Source organism: Passer domesticus, chromosome 7 (assembly GCF_036417665.1).
Source record: "Passer domesticus isolate bPasDom1 chromosome 7, bPasDom1.hap1, whole genome shotgun sequence".
NCBI lineage: Eukaryota > Metazoa > Chordata > Aves > Passeriformes > Passeridae > Passer > Passer domesticus.
In genome coordinates, this window is record NC_087480.1 from 51,032,694 (window position 1) to 51,049,165 (window position 16,472).

The 16,472-nt window shown below is 37.9% G+C and overlaps 1 protein-coding gene across 1 annotated transcript in view; it reads right to left on the reverse strand.

Moving 5' to 3' along the window:
- AK5 (adenylate kinase 5) overlaps positions 1 to 16,472 on the reverse strand; it is an 82,921-nt gene that overhangs the window by 23,507 nt on the left and 42,942 nt on the right. Inside the window, exons 8-9 of the mRNA XM_064428580.1 lie at positions 13,663 to 13,739; positions 105 to 147 (exon numbers count right to left, since the gene is read on the reverse strand). Coding sequence (XP_064284650.1) covers positions 105 to 147; positions 13,663 to 13,739 — 120 coding nt within the window. The remainder of the gene's footprint in view (positions 1 to 104; positions 148 to 13,662; positions 13,740 to 16,472) is intronic.

Below are 16,472 nucleotides of genomic sequence, written 5' to 3' on the forward strand. Positions count from 1 at the left end.
TATAAATCACCTGAATTCACTTTACTTTCTAAGTAACTATTTAAATAACAGGAAATCAAATGTTTCAAAATCAAATGGCAATTGACACTGAAAAAGAAACTCACCTCCTGTGCTCTCATAACCAGAAAAGCTTGACTGATCCTCCTCCTGTTAATTAAAAGCAATTGACAAATTGAAATGGATATTCTGCATTTATTCTTATATCTGCTTATCTGTATATCTTAATATGTATTTCTCTAAACTCTCAGTTTTAGCCAATGTTGAGATATGGTTTACAGTGTCACAGAAATGCTGTTAGTGCTGCTGCAGTTGCTAGAACACGAGCACAGAGAACCCAAGATATCTTGAGATGATTCACTATCCCATATAATGAGTGGAGTTCCTCAGGGCTGGGAATGTTGTTTAACATCTTTGTTGTGACATGGACAGTGGGACCAAGTGTCTGCCAATGACACCAAGCTGTGCTTGAGGGAAGGGATGGCATCCAGAGGGACCTGGACGTGCTTGAGAGGTGGGGCCACGCGATCCTAACGAAGTTCAGGGCCTGTACAAGGTACTGCTCCTGAGTCAGGGCAATCCCAAGCACAGTTACAGGCTGGGTGGAGAATGGATCCAGTGCAGTCCTGGGAAAAAGGACTTGGGGTTGTTGGTGGATGAGAAGCTCCACATGATCCCACAATGTGCATCTGCAGCCCAGAAAGCCATCTGTGTCCGGGGCTGCATCAAAGGCAGCGTGGGCAGCAGGCTGAGGGAGCAGATTCCACCTCTCTGCCCTGCCCTCGTGAGACCCCACCTGGAGCTCTGCACCAGCTCTGGGACCCCAGCACAAGGCAGGGACCTGCTGGAAGGAGTCCAGAGAAGTCACAAAGAGATGCTCAGAGGGCTGGAACACCTCTCCTAGGAAGACAGGCTGAGAGAGTTGGGGTTGTTCAGCCTGGAAACGTCTCTGCAGAGACCTTACAGCAGCCTCCCAGGACCTGAAAGGGGCCTGCAGGAGGGCAGGAGAGGGACTGTTTCCAAGGAGATAGAATGACAAGGGGGAATGGCTTTAAACTAAGACAGTAGGTTTAGATGAGATCTTGGGAAGAAATCCTTCACTGTTAGGATAGAGAGGCATTGGAACATGTTTTCCAGAGATGTTATAGATGGCCCATCTCTGGAAATGTTCAAGGCCAGGCTGGATGGGACTTTGAGCAACCTGGTCTAGTACAACCCTGCTGGGGATTTGGAGCAAAATGATCTTTAAGGTCCCTTCCAACCCAGGCCATTCTCTGCTGTAACACTGGTTTTGTGAGGAATGGCTCTTCAGTGTCCAAATGCACAATTCCCACATTATATATAAACAACAAATCCTGAATTTCTTGTGAAGTCACTATGGTATGATCAGCTGTTAATAGTGAGAAAGCAATATTGGAGAAACTTCTAAAAGTGAGCTATAACATAAAGATGGTATTGGTCTTTGATCTCAAATATGTTTACCTTCTGAATGTAACACAAGCTACCAGTTGTTATAAAGGCTGTTGAACTACAAGGAGAGGCTACACCAGGGAAATGGGGGATGTAGCATGTTTTTTCTCCTGAGATTTAGCCACTTAAAATTATTTTGTCACTTACTGTATATTACAATCAATGAGAAATTACAAATTCTGGCCAGCAAAACTGTCAGAATGGGAATTCTTTATTGTTCTGAAAAGTGAGAATTATATATATGCTGGACATAGTCTAGGTTATGAGGTGTCAATATACCCACACCAACAATGCTCTAGCCTGGTCTGTACAATATCAATAATAGCATTGACAGTAACACATCCTCATGTGACAGTATTACACCATCAGTGCCTAACATCAGCATGAAACACGTTATGTGAGTCATCTCAGTAGCATATGGCTATCAAGCCATAGCTCCTGGCAGCACAGCTCTCAGAAATAGCCACCTTTAAATGTGTAAAGCTGCAGGAGGAGGTGAAGTGACATGAACTGCAAGGTGACTGGAATGGGTAAACTGCTGCCCAGTGTAATTTGCAGGGCTCATGCTCTACCCTTGCAGGTTTCTCCTTGTGTTCCCATCATCACTGAAAATAAAGTACTCTTCATTAGGCTGAAGTACCATTACATTGGTTACACAAATGATTTCATTTTTTGATTCACAGTAATTCTCAGCCTATTACACTGCAGCAGAAGAACTGCCATCTTACAAAAAGAAAGGTGTCATTTTCAAATGAGAGATTATTCTCTTTCCTACATTTCAAGTGACAATATTAACCCTATGTCCGTTATTTTTGGATGTAATAACGCAATAAAATAATTGACCCTGCAAAGCATATATTGCATACAAAAAGTTTCATTTTAGATTCTGCTTCTTATAATGCCTTTGAAAGTTTACATATCAAAATACTTTTAGGCACTATGTTTAGAGAAAAATTCCTTCAAAAACCAAAATCAGAATTCCAAGCTTACAATCAAATTAAAGAATTGAAAGCAGCATTACTTCTTTCAAGTTTTGCTGTTGTTCTCTCCTACGATTGCAGAAACTGAATCCAACTAGTTTTTGTGCTGATCTGGGTGAGGAGCTGGATGTGCCATTTGGTTTGAGGTCCCTTGCAAAGAGTGACAGTCTGGCACCCTGTTTAATGCATTTGACAGTATCCATTTCTTATTGAGTCCTTCTAGCAAGTAGGTCTCTAAACTGTGAATGGCTTGGCCTGTATCAGGCTGAACACACTGCTCTGCCTCCTTACCAGAGTGCTTTGGGAAATAACTGTGGGGTTTAGCAAGTGATCACATAAGGCAAAGTCCCTCCAGTTAGATAGCAAATGGTATTTGACACCACACTGCCATTAGCAATACAGTGATTTAGCAGCAGTTTCTTTATTCTCAGTATAGCTGTTTCCATGTACTTGAAAGCAAAGTGGGAAAGATTACATCTTGTAATGAACTCCAAAGAAAGATGGGTAGTCTGTAATTTCAAATGCCTTTACAGTCAAGTTATATCTCTAAATATTATCTGGAAACATACCCATTAGTGGAGCACAGCTGTGTAACTACTTAAACAATATCAACAGTATGTTAAAAGAATCGCTAAATAGAGAAGTTTGCTACCTGTAAAGAATCGCTTATTTGACATTTGTCTTTAGAGTTGAAAAACACAGGCTTTTGACTGCCATTTTATTTGTCACTTGAGTTGTAATTAGTAAATATCTGACTGGTAGTAGATACTTCATTGGTTAATGACTTTTCAGTTACTGTCATTGCTAGGTTGGGAGGTAAGTCCACAGAGTCACAGAATGATTTGGGTTGGAAGATCATCTAGCTCCAACCCACCTAATTTCTGTAGTAACAAACAATGACAGTAAGTCTCAACAAATAATAATGGAATGATACAGAATTCTTCAGAAGTTTCAATTTTGCTGCTAATGAATCAGTACTCTTAAGACATAGCAATAAAATAGATTTAATTTTTTAATCTAATGAAGGGACATTTTCTTCATTAGGACTGAGTGACAGCTGTTGTGAATGTCAGTTACCTGATGAAATGGGAAAGCTTTCCTGTTACCCATTAATAACCTCTGCTCCAGTCCATGACTGTTTTAGTCGGGTTGTTTTTTTTTTTTTTTTTTTTTTTTTTTTTTTTTTTTTTTTTTTTTTGTTTTTTTTTGTTTTGTTTTGTTGTGTTTTTGTTTTTGTTTTTGTTTTTGTTTTGTTTTGTTTTGTTTTATATGGAGTAGACTTCTCCCTTATCACCTCAGTGTTGTTTGAATGCTTCTAAAGAGTGGTGAGAAGTGCCTGATACATTTTATTCAGATTTCTAACAGATATAACCAGAGTTTCTTCTCCAAATTTACCAAGGATGATAAATAATCACAGACAGAGGAGAAAAGAGGTAGTAGAATGAGACTGAATTAAAAATACAGCGTGACTGCTCCTTAAAATTATGCTCAATTTTCAAGCTTGAATTTGAGAATGTAAATATTCCAAGGAATGTTTCAGACACAAATTATTTAAACGAATAAAAATTACATGTTTTTTTGCTGGTTTTATGCAAGGGCAGTGCTCCCTGGGAATGGATTTTATGAGCCATACTATTAAATTTGATTTATACTTCAAATCAATTTTTGAGCCTGAGCTGCTTTCTGCAAGCTGAGTGTTAAAGTATGCCTCTGTAAAGCAGAGGTGGCTGTGCTTTGACCCCCTCTGCTCCAGAACTAATAAATAAGGTAAGACACAGTAGGAATACCCTCACACTTCAAGGATTTTTTTTTTCTCCATCGAAAATCAGATTTTCTTATATACTTCATACTCCTCAGCAGAGTGAAGTTATCAGTGTTAAAAAGGACTAAAGAAATTAAGATGAGGGTACAGAGCTAATGTTTTTCAAGGTGATTTTTGTTCAGAATGCATACAACTGCAAAAATATCAGCGTTCATAATAGCATCTACAAAATTCTGACAGATGAGATCACTGTGATTCCCATTTAATTCCGGGCTTCCAGCAAAGACAAAATTCTGTGCCATTATCTCTTGTGAGGGCAGGCTGAGGGAGCTGGGCATGGTCAGCCTTGAGAAGACTGAGACAGGATCTAATCAGTCAGTCAGTATCTGAAGGGGGGTGTCAGAGCATGGACCAGGCTCAGTGCTGCTGAGCAGTGGGCAAGAGGCAACAGGCAGAAACTGATGCACAGAAATTCCACCTCCACAAGAGGAAGAACTTGACAGTGCAGGTGACCAAGCACTGGCACAGATTGCCCAGTGAGGTTCTGCAGTCTCCCTCACTGCAGATATTCAGGGGCCATCCTGTGCCATGGGCTGTGGGATGACCCTTCCTGAGCAGGGAGGTTGGACCAGATGACCCACTGCAGTCCCTCTTCCCACCTTCCCCATTCTGTGATTCTGTGATTATTCTTTTAAAAGAAAACTTTATATCAGTTATAAAATTAATAATATAAAAATTTTTACCTATTAGTTAGAGATTGACCCATTTTCAACAGTCACAAGCCAAGATCAAATTATCTAGCTTTTAAATTTGGTTTGTTTTTTTCAGATTTTGCATTCATGTTCTTCAAGAACATCAAGAAGAATATCTGTGGATAGTTTAGAGAGGAAAAAGCAACAATCTGTGTGCTATAGTTTGGGGGGTGGGGGTGGGTTGGTTTTTGTTAACTTTTGTACATATTTATAATGACAAAAATGCACATGATTACTAACCATGAAAGTCAATTTAGTTTCACATTGATTTCCAGACACTGGAAAAAATTTCATAGAAATTACCTCTTAAGGGCAACAAGGTGTGCAACCAGAACACCCCTCCCAGGAGGGTAGCAGCAGTTTGCATCCTCACAGCACTGTAAGAGTGTTCTGGTAAACCAAACACCTCATCTGCAATTTTAATATTAATTTGATTTAAAAGGCTGAACTAGAAGGGTCAGCATTATATGTAACTTGAAGAAGAACTGGAGCTTGATTTTAAAATATATTTGTGTTTTAAAGACATTAGAAACATTCAGTAACTATATTATCTATACATAGCTTCTATCTATCACTGACTTTAAAATAATTCTTTGACATATAGTATTCAGTTAGTTTTCAGTTAGGTCTGTATTTATAGAAAGCTCCCAGTGCCTACAAAATTCTTTCTGGAAGTTATCACTATTTTTCCTTTGGTATTCTTGTTTTCTGTAAATCACCATCACTCCTTAAATTATTCTTCTCTATGTGGAGCATTTATGCTGTTTGGTACAAATTCTCCCAGGGACAATTTTTTTTTTACATCAAACCACAGCAGCAGAGAAGTGGAGCAGAAGGCCTCCCTGTGTACTTGAACTGCAAACTTGGTGCTGCTCAACTCCTATTTTAGACAGGTGACAACAATCCTACTGAATGGATCCCTCACTTCAGACACCTCAGCACTTCATGCAGAACCTCTCTACCCTGAGAACTGTCTTCTGAGAGGTGAAATTCAGTCGTTTGGGTTTTTTTGTTGTTAATGGTTTGGTTTGGGGTTTTTTTATGTGCATTTTGCACTTTTTAAAAGGGTTTTTTAAACTTAAGAAAGACTTTTCTGCAGGCCTGTCTCAATTTTCAGAAAGAAAAAGATGGACATGAAGAAGGACAAAAATAGAGTGTTGCAAATAGACCCCAAACCCAGTGTGCGACCTCAGATCTTATTATTTGCTGCTATTCAGATAAAAATTTACAATTGCTCTGAAATTTTGCTTCTCAAAGGCTTTCTCTGTTTAACATTTCAGAAGCCTATTCAAGGTTTACTACAACATCTATTTATCTATTATTAGGCAGTTCTGAAACTTTCAGCTTCTGCAGTATTTCTAAAGAACTTCTGTGTTAAGAAGGAATTGAACTATCTGAAGAAACAGTCCACTGATTTGAGATGCACTGCTGTGAAGGAGTTCTAAAACCAGGCCACTTTTCACTCTTTATGACTGGTATTTAAGCCCAAAATTACTAACATTGACTGCACAATCCTGGGACACATAAGGAGTAAAAAAACAAATAGGAAACATATGGCATATCTGAAAATACATAGGGGATTTTTTATTTTCCAGTGTACCCAGGGAAGCCACTTTTCTGCTTTGATGCAATACAAATAAGTGATTTTAAGAGCTGTTTTGTATCCCATAGAATAAAACAGCATCTTTACAATCACTGCAGTTTTATAAGTGTATGTAAAACTATACAGGATGTACTTTGACAGTGATTAAGAAATATAAAAGAAATAAAAAGGCACTTCCTTCTGCAGTGTTTTAAAATATAGGAATTGTTACTACAAATGTTTTCAAGAAAGAGCTTTGGTAGCTGTCTTTAGGGATGCTGGCTACGTGAACAGAACCAATCCACAGCCCTGAGTAAAGCTTCTAAATCTAGGACACAGAATGGGTTTAAAATACACCTTTACATTTCTCTATCAGCTTTTGTTAGAAGAGGAAAAGTTCTGCTGTGGATCCTATTTGCATCAACTGTGTGGGATACCTGATATTCCCCAAGAATTATGCAAGTTCTTTGGACTGTAAAGGTAGAACTCATTAATTCAGCTGTGAAGTTATATTTTGTTCATGAAAGCATAAAGCCTCACTTTGCCAGGGGAAGGGCAAGCTGGTGTGAGGAAGGAAGGTGCAGTATCCTACTGCTACTGCCTACAGCAATGATGGTGAGATACTGTAAATTGTAATGCTTTTACTACAGACACTTCCAGAAGCCACAGAGAAGGACTTCATAATTTACTGCAGTATTATTCAGTGAGGCATAAATGCAGCATAAATTGAAGAATAATGTTGTCACTGCTGTTTAAATCTCCAGTAACTCACTTGAGCTCACCATCATTTTAACTGAATCCTTATGCCCTGTACTGCCCACCAGAGCTGCAGGCAGCAGCTTTGGGTTCAAAATTTGGAAAGAATTGGAATGCAAAGACTGCAACTAACCTTGGCAATTTAGTCTCCCCTAATATAAGTATCACCAGAAATAAGTTCAAAAAACATCTCTGAAAGAAGAAGGAAAGAACTGCCTCTGGCATTTAACAGAAGAAAGTGCAGGTTAACTCTTGGTTATTTTTTGCCGATTTTGCCATGGTTTGCATGGGGGAAAATAAAGCAGGAGTCTTTCCAACACATGCCTTTATTACAGTGTACAATGGTGATTTTGAAAGAGAAAAAAATTCTGTGCGTTTGCAAATTATTTCAAAGCACCAAAATACACATGGTTTGAGCTTATTCAGGAAACATTTTGTAAGGCAAACTGTATTACTTTGTTTCTAGAACTGTTTTTTTTTTTTTTTTAGAGCATTTAATAGGATAGTTTCCATGGCAATGTGAACTGAACAGATTGTTCACTGACTTCAGTACATTTCTATTAAACATCTTTTCTCTGTAGTTAGGCCTGCCTTTCCAGCTCTTTCATGTCGTTGGATGCTTAGTCGTTTTGCCTTTTTGCAGATATCCCTCAACTAGATTGGACTCCACCTTTAACAAACACGAGTGTTGAGAGAACAGAGTTTTACAACCACTCTCTGAGTATCCTCTCATTTTCTTTTCTATCCCATATTCCTGTTTCATTCAGTTTCCCTGTATAACCAGAATCTGTAATTCAAATTGATACCACTTTCTATCAGAGAAATGGACACTACAGAAATGTTCAGCATTAAAAGCCCAAATGGCTTCTGGATACTCTTGGTCATTTTCCTAAGACCTGTAATGTTTAATGCTGCACAGTATAGCTGAATAAAACTGCTGTTACACCAGAAGTGCCTTATGTTCTCAAGTAAAAAGAAAGCACATGATTAATATATGACCTTCTAATCTGACTACTTGAAGAATTTAATTAATGTTTATCTGATTTTGAAAGGTACCTTTAGAAGTCTGAATGAAAATTTCTCCTGCTAATGAAGGTGTGCAGTTTGCTCTCTGTGGTATTGTTATGCTAACCCAAAGTATTGTATCTAAAGGGTTAAATAAATTGCTTGGACTGAATCTTCAGAGTAAGGGAAAGGGAGTCAAAACAAAGTGACAACTGAGAGGAAACACAGTAAACTGAGGAAAATGGTCTTTGGTTTAATCCACAGAGCTTTAGTTAAATGAGGCTTTCACTTTGCTCATCAGTTTTATTAATATTTGTGTTCTGCCTCTGCATTGAAAAGACTCTCAGGAACTTTTCATTATGTCTCTTGAATATTTAAGTTTCAAGCTATGCTAATCAGTCAAGCTGGAAATATTGTTATAGTCTTGGTACCAATGGAGTCTGTTTTGCATCAGTTCACTAAAAGCTTTCCTCCTGCTCTCCTAAAGCCTGGATTCTTCAGTGCTTTGGACAGGAAACTTCACCGAGCTGTAAAACAAATTGTAACTACATGGCAAAAACTTTTAATTGAGAGCCTGTTTCCTCTTGTTAGAATGAGTAAGTGTCTTTCAGGGCTTTCTTCCTCCACTTGATTTTGGTTTTGCTTGTGAATTTTTCAAGTGAGCTGTCACATTTCTAATTATAAAACATTCTGAACTTGCAGCAAAGATTGGGTTATTCTTTTTTTTTTTTTTTCCCTTTTTTTTACATCTACCTTTCCTAGGTCAATGATACCTGGGGGAGAGGCGGGGGGGCAAGAAAAAAGGCAATCTCTTCTTTGCACCTAATTGAATCAGTAAATGCAGTATGACACTGCAAGGGCATAGAAATCTCTCAGTTATGAACTGCTAACTCTCTGAAAGGCACAAAAATGCGTTTCCATGTTCTGTCGATGTGAGGGTGGTGAGGCAGTGGAACAGGTTGTCCACAGAAACTGTGGATGTCTCATCTCTGGAAGCATTCAAGGCCAGGTTGAGTCAGTCTCTGAGCAACCGGGTCTAGTGGAAAGTGTTCCTACCCATGGCAGGGAAGCTGGAACCAAATGATTCTTCACATCCCTCCCAACCCAAACCATTCTATGAAATCTGTGACCTCCTGTTCCAAATATTACTAGAGGCTAAATATATTTTTGAGGATTTTACTTCAAGTTGACCTGATTTTCACATTTCCCAAATTCTAAAGTTGTCTAAGCACTTATACAGCAGTGTATCCCTTCTTCAGTTGCCTGATGGTGTGTATTAACTTTTCCTTTAATTACTTTAAATATTCCTCAGGCTGGCTAAGGTTGTCCTGAAAGGCTTGTTTTCATGAGAAAATAATTGGATGTTCTTTTCTTCTGGACCTCTTTGATAGGATTCACTGATGCCAATTCTTCAGTACTCCCTTTTGGCCTGAAAGCACTTGAAATAAGCCAAATGGTGGGTTTCTAATTAAAAATACAATTGTTAAAAATAAAAACTTTCTGATCTCTAGAAACAAGTGGGCATTATATTGACAGTCTCTCTGGCAAAGTTGAGAAATTGAATGGCAAGTATAAATGAACACAGTGAGCATTAAAAACCTTTATCACACTTGAGATTATTCCAGCAGCAAACAATCCTTATCAGACCAGACACTAGTCATGACAGCAAGTTCTGCAAATTGAGAATACTCTTTAAAGTTGCAGCATTCAAAAATGCCTGGCCCAAAATATATTCTTGAAGTCTTAATATGGGTTAAAATATCTGAAACTAACCACGTTACTTTGCTTTTACGTTATCCAATCAAGTCATGAGTAGTGTAATCATTATTCCAGACACGGCTGTAGAGATTGCTAAGACATGAAATCTTGGCTGGTTGTTCCACAAGGCATTCTCAATAAGAGGTACTATCTCCTTCATTTATTTACTTATTTCTGTTTTTCAGAAGAATGTATTTCTAAGTAATTCTAAAAACTTATACTATTCCTTTTATAATACAGGATATCACAGATCTGAGACTAAAGTAGAAAAATAGTTATTAATGATTTGGAGAAAAAAATGGTGGTTTAATTATTTTTTTAAAGGATATTTCCCTCCTGCCTTTCAGTGCTGTAGGGACTTAGTGATTATAAGTGTTCTAGCTCTTGAAGTATTCATGCACAGCCAGTAGAAAACAATCAGCTTAGTTTTAATTTAGTTACATAAATTTAATTGAACGATCATTTATAAAATGTACAATTCAAAGCTCAAGCTTTCTCCGAGTTGTTTTTAAATCAATTTCCCCTGCAAATTCTTCCAGAGAAAACCAGATCTTAATTTGGACTAGTGTTGCTTTGCACTGTTTCAGTGAGAGCTATCAGGTGTTTCTGGGAGCACTTGGCCCTCCTACATGAGCCAAGGACTCCATCAGTGCCTGGAACCACACCACTCGATCTCCTTGCTCCTGGCTACCAGTAGGAGACATTATTCTGGAAGAAGTAATGTATATCTGAGGAATTCAGATGGTTTTTTGGTTTAGTTTACTCTGGAGATTTTCCTGGCTCATTCCAAGAATGAGAAAATGCAAAAGTATCTGTGTGAATCCATTTCAGCTGCACCAAGGCACCCATTGCCAGATGTGGCTTTGTCTTCTGTGTGACCCCCAATTCCTCTTGTTCACTGACTAGCAAGATGTTCCCCTAAAATTCAGCCATTTTTAGCAGCTCAGCTGTGTAAGGTTGCTTGGAAACCAGCCTTCTTATCCCCCACGTTCTCGTGACAGATTTCCTATGCAATAACATCACTGCATGACACATTTGTATCCAGACACACATTCTTTTTCCACTTGAGATTCTCTGAGTAAAGGTTGTTGATGCTTCACACAATTCGTAAACAGCATGTGGCAAATCACTGGAGTATTAAATCACTGCCACAGTCAAAATGAGCTCAAGTTTTGAATGTGAGCAGTTCCTCACTACTGAATTTAGTTATTGATCTTTCCTTCCTGAGAATAATTCCTCATTTTGTTTTTCAGACCAGACAGCTAGGTGGTATTATGACTTCATGGTAATCTCCATTCCCTTTTTTGCTTCTGTATATAATACTTGTTTCCATAATTTCAAATTGGTTGCAATTGCTTTCTCCTTTATATTTTCTTTATATTTCTACAAGGCATTTCATATAAACTATGTGTATATTTATTTATTAGTAATAGAAATCTTTATTTTTTAAAATGTTACAAAAAAGTATCAAGATACCAACTTGCAGTTGAAGTGAATTGGTGTCAGCCACTTTATACAGCTTGACTGATGGGGTTTTAGTACTGTTTTAGCTTCATTTCTCCTTCTTTATTAACAATATTGCACTCTTGCCAAAATGGCGATGTGTTAGTTTAGCAAAATAATGAGAAAAGCTAACTGCCACATCTGGCAGAAGGAATACTTGCCAATGATAAAAACAATAAGGTCCCATCATAGTCTTATTCAATCTCATGTGAGAATCACATTCATTCAAAACTGCAGTGCTTTTATGGATGGTGTAATGTATCATCAATGAACTATATAGTTTGAAATTATTATGATATGAGTATAATTTTCATTTTATTTTATTTTGTAACTATAAAACTTGTGGCTATTATGTAAACATTATGAACCAAGAGTATAATTTCTTTACTGTATGTACTCTTCCAAAAGAACCTATTTTAAATGTGATTAAAATGCAAAATTTAATATCAAAATAGCCAAACATAATATAGATATAGATTCTGCTTTATAGACCTAAGCCCCTAAAAAATAAAGTACAGTACAAATGAAGATAATGGGAAATTTAGAAGTTTCCTGGGCAGAGAATGTTTTAAGAAGGGTTTATGAAAGAATGGGATTTAAAAGGGGATGTGGAGACAGAGGAAAGCTGCCTCCTTGAAAAACAGCCAAGCTGAAATAACTGAGCCAAAAAAACCAGTAAAGGGATCTAAAAATTAAAATAAATTAATGGAGCTAGAACATATAACATTTTGCAGGTGAGGATAAAGTGTTGCCTTGAATACTGTGAAAGAAAACCAATGAATGATTCAATCATAATGAAAATTCAGTTTTGTTGGCCCTCATTTTGTCACTAGCTTTGAAATGTCACAAGAAAAGATATCTTCTGCAAGTAATGAGAAAAGAGGTGAGAACATTTGCAACTGCATTTTGTTGAATGACAACAGAAACACAAATTAGCATTCTGTGCCAAGCTGCTTACAAATCTAGAGACATGTTTGTGGTACTCATGAAGAAAATACAAGCAGAGTCATGCAAAAGTGGAAGACAGGAAGCAAAACATACAAAACCACCACCCTTAAGGATGGTGGTGTGACAGACATATGGCTTTAATTTTATTTTATACTTTTTAATTCTAACTCATTCTTTTAATGCTTATCCACAGCACAGTAACAAGGCACAACCCTTATCCTTAGCACAGCATCCAAGCCTCAGGAACCTCCCATGCTTCAGTTTGTGCCCATTGCCTCTTGTCCAGTCACTGGGCACCAGAAAATGCCTGGATCCATTTTCTCTGCATCCTCCCTTCAGACTTCTGTACACTGTGATGAGTTGCCCCTGAGCTGTCTCTTTTCCCCACTGAACACTCAGGTCTCTCAGCCTTTCATTGTAAGTCCTTAATTATCTTAAGCCCAGTCCCTTAATTATCTTAGTGGTCCTTTGCTGGATTTTTGAAAGTATCTCCATATGATGTATTATTAAATCCAGAACTGGACAGTAATCCAGATGTGACCTTACCAGTGTGGATACAAAAATTATAGGGGAAAGATATATATAACCTTTTTTATAATCCCTCTCTCTGGCATTCTTCCTATATACAAGGAGAACTCATCACCATTTAGTTTTTAGATGTGGATTGAACAGGATCAGTAGAAAGGCTGGTTTCAACGTACTGTAAGGCTTTGTTGTTTTTTATTCTTAAAAACATTTTTTCATAGGGAGAACATTTGATTTGGCTGTAGTTATATTTCACACTTCTTATAATATCATACTGCTCTTTTGAAAAGTTTTGCATCTTCTTAAATATACAGCAGACTTACAGTGCATTTTAGCAATTCTATTTGTCACAATTGCCAACGTTTTTAAATTTATGGAGGAAACTCAGCAACACACAGTAATGGAAGATACAGGCTCTTAATATTACAATAATATTAATTCTTTTTTCCTAAACAGAAAGCTTATGTTATGTTACGTTACTTCTGTTATGTTACTTATATTGCACTTAAGAATCCATTTGCCCTATCCTTAAAGGGCTATCACCTTGTTTAGACAAATTTTATAGCACAGTATATATAAACTAGAAAACTGTCTAGAGAGATGCCATATACACAGAAAAATTACCTGGTCTTCAAAGTCAAATTCTGTATAAACAGCATCTCCGGAATCCATAATCAGACTGCAATCAAGTTCATTTGACCCTAAAATAGGAAAGAAAATTAGAATTCAGAAATGGATTAAAAACTTTCACTTTATTTTATAATTTTATATTTTATACTATTTCCAATTGTCTGTATCTGTGCAAAAACTGTGATCCAAGGAACCAACCATTCAGGTTTGCTGGAGCACCCAGGTGAATGGTATTTCATTAGCAAAGCCTTTAAAACTTCCATAAAAGCTACTGCAGGTCTTAATAAGGAAGGGCTGTGCTAAATGGTAAATTGTTTTGGCTTGATTGCATATTTATTAGGCAGGGTGTTCTGCATGCCATGACTTGCAATTTTAAATTTCCACACTCAAGGGAGAATACAAACCAGTTTAGGAAAGAGAAAGGAAACACTAATTTCTGATTAGCAGATAAGGGTCCTTGAGTGGTGTTGATAGGGGACAAAAGCAGCAGCATGCTTCCAGCAGCAATTGTCTCCATTTCCATCCTCTTCTACCCCTTCCCAAGGAGACTGTGAGGCTCTGCCCCTTCTCCTTGTCATCTTCCTGTGGCAGGACCAGGAAGAATGCAGTCTCTTGCCCTTGGGATGACAAAATCCAATTGCTGAGAAACCTTGACCTGGCTGAGCTTTACAGTTTAGCTTCAGCTGAACTACTGAAGGTGCAGGACAACAGAAACTGAGCTTGATATTTCAAGAAGTCATGTAAGGAAGGAGTCATTGCTAAACCACAGTGGGAGGATAAACCACCAATAATGTTTCTACATAAACATAGGAAGGCTGTAATACAGTCATCATATACTGGCACTGTCACCCCATTCAGATTATGTCAATCCTGGGCAATAAAAAAGGAAATTGTCTCCTAGGTCCTCCAGATGGTGCAGTCCTAAACCAAATACTGCGCATATTCTAAACACATTCAACTGTCAATAGGGATGAGGCTACAGAAGTCACTCTCACAGCATTAGTAAAATGAGAGTAACAAAAATATTGTAATGATACACAGAAACCTAAAAATCATAACCAGCTGGCCACAGATGAGTCCAACCACTCACTTCATGTGGGGAGCCACAGGTAACACCAGGGGAAGGGTAAGCTGTGTTTTGTTTCCTCATGTCCTCAGTGAAACAAGATCACTAATAAAGAAAACAACCCCCCCCTTCCTGGGTTACAGGTGTCTCTGCTATGACGTTCCTGCAAGCACTGGCTCTGGGGGTACACAGTTTTAATTTACATGCTGACCTGGAGTTGTTTTCTCACCATTAGAGTTGTTTGTATGGGTGGCTTGCTGTAACAAGCACTATCAATAACAGATTTTGCAGTTCAGTTTGTGCCAGATGCATTTATATATTATCTGTGTTTGTTTGCTTTTGAAGTTTACACAGTAATAATCTATGTGGGTGGTGAAGTAAATGTCCCTGACAGAGAGAATAGAGGAGAGGAGCTGGATGTCATGATGACCAAAAACTGTATCTGCATGGTACAAATGATGATTCCAGGGTGTCATAGTTTGCAATCCATATCACAATTACTGCCAAATTAACCTTCAATTTAACTTTCTGGACTACATAAGAGATACCAGGGAAAGACCTGCATCTACCATCTGATGATGCTTTTGTTTTGATTCCTCACTCCCCTGCCCCCATCCCCAGTGCTCATGTATAGTTTTTCAGATTGCTACAGAGAAATTACAGAAAGGAGTTATACTCCTTGCAAGACAGTGTCACACGTACACACACAGCATGTTCTCTGGCATATATACTTTATGGTCTTTTGAAAATACCTTTCTCTAAAAGATATATGCAAGGAAATAGATTTCCAGCTGCTGAAAGAATCTTAATTTTTTGATTTATCTTATACAGCTGACATCTCACTCTTAACACCGTGTCATTGTTGATAATATAATTTAACTAAGTCTCAGTTGTCACTGGCACTGGCCTACTCTGACACATCAATCACTTCTAAAGGCACTTGTTGGCACTTTATTAAAGGCACTTGATTAACTGTCACTTAACTACCAAGAGCAGTACATATTCTTAGCTAGAAACATTAGTATGAAATATGGTGCTGCAAACTTAAATGTAAAGGTCAGGCTGAAAATGAATACTCATGCATAATGTATCTTAAGTGATAAAAGCCATAATGGTTATACAATTTTAATATGGTCAAGCATCTTAAAGCCTTTTTTCCTTGAATTTGAATACTGGTGTCCTTGGAAAAGCATGGCTTCTTCCTAGGATATATTCAAGAAAAATTGAAAATCAGTCTTTTCTTTCATGGTTTAATGAAAACTAACAAACCCCATAACCATCTATCACTGAACAATGCTCAGACTTCTTTACCCTTCTCAAATTGCCTAAAGACAAACCCATGAGAAATGAATTGAAGCAAACAGCTACTCCCAAGACAAGCTAAAGTAATTAAGGGACATAGCAGAGTTCTTGCAATATCTCTGGTGCAGCATGTGCAGTTTGCTATGCTCCAGCTCAGTTTGTTGTTGGAGGGAGCATATTTTGCTAAGGCTGGACTAAATCTTCCTAAAACAGGTCTTGCAGGGGAGAACAATGAGCTCTTTAACTATGGCTTGTAGGCAGGCAGCAGAGGCACACCAGGGAGCCCCTTGGCAAGGCACTGGCACTTGGGAATCCTGCTCTAGGCAGATCTCCAGACAAGGCTAAAGCCAAAGGGAGAGCCTTGGAAAGTGCATAATTCAAAACTCAGCTCAAAACTCAGGTTTTCTAAATGAGAGTTTAAATTGGGAACATTTTA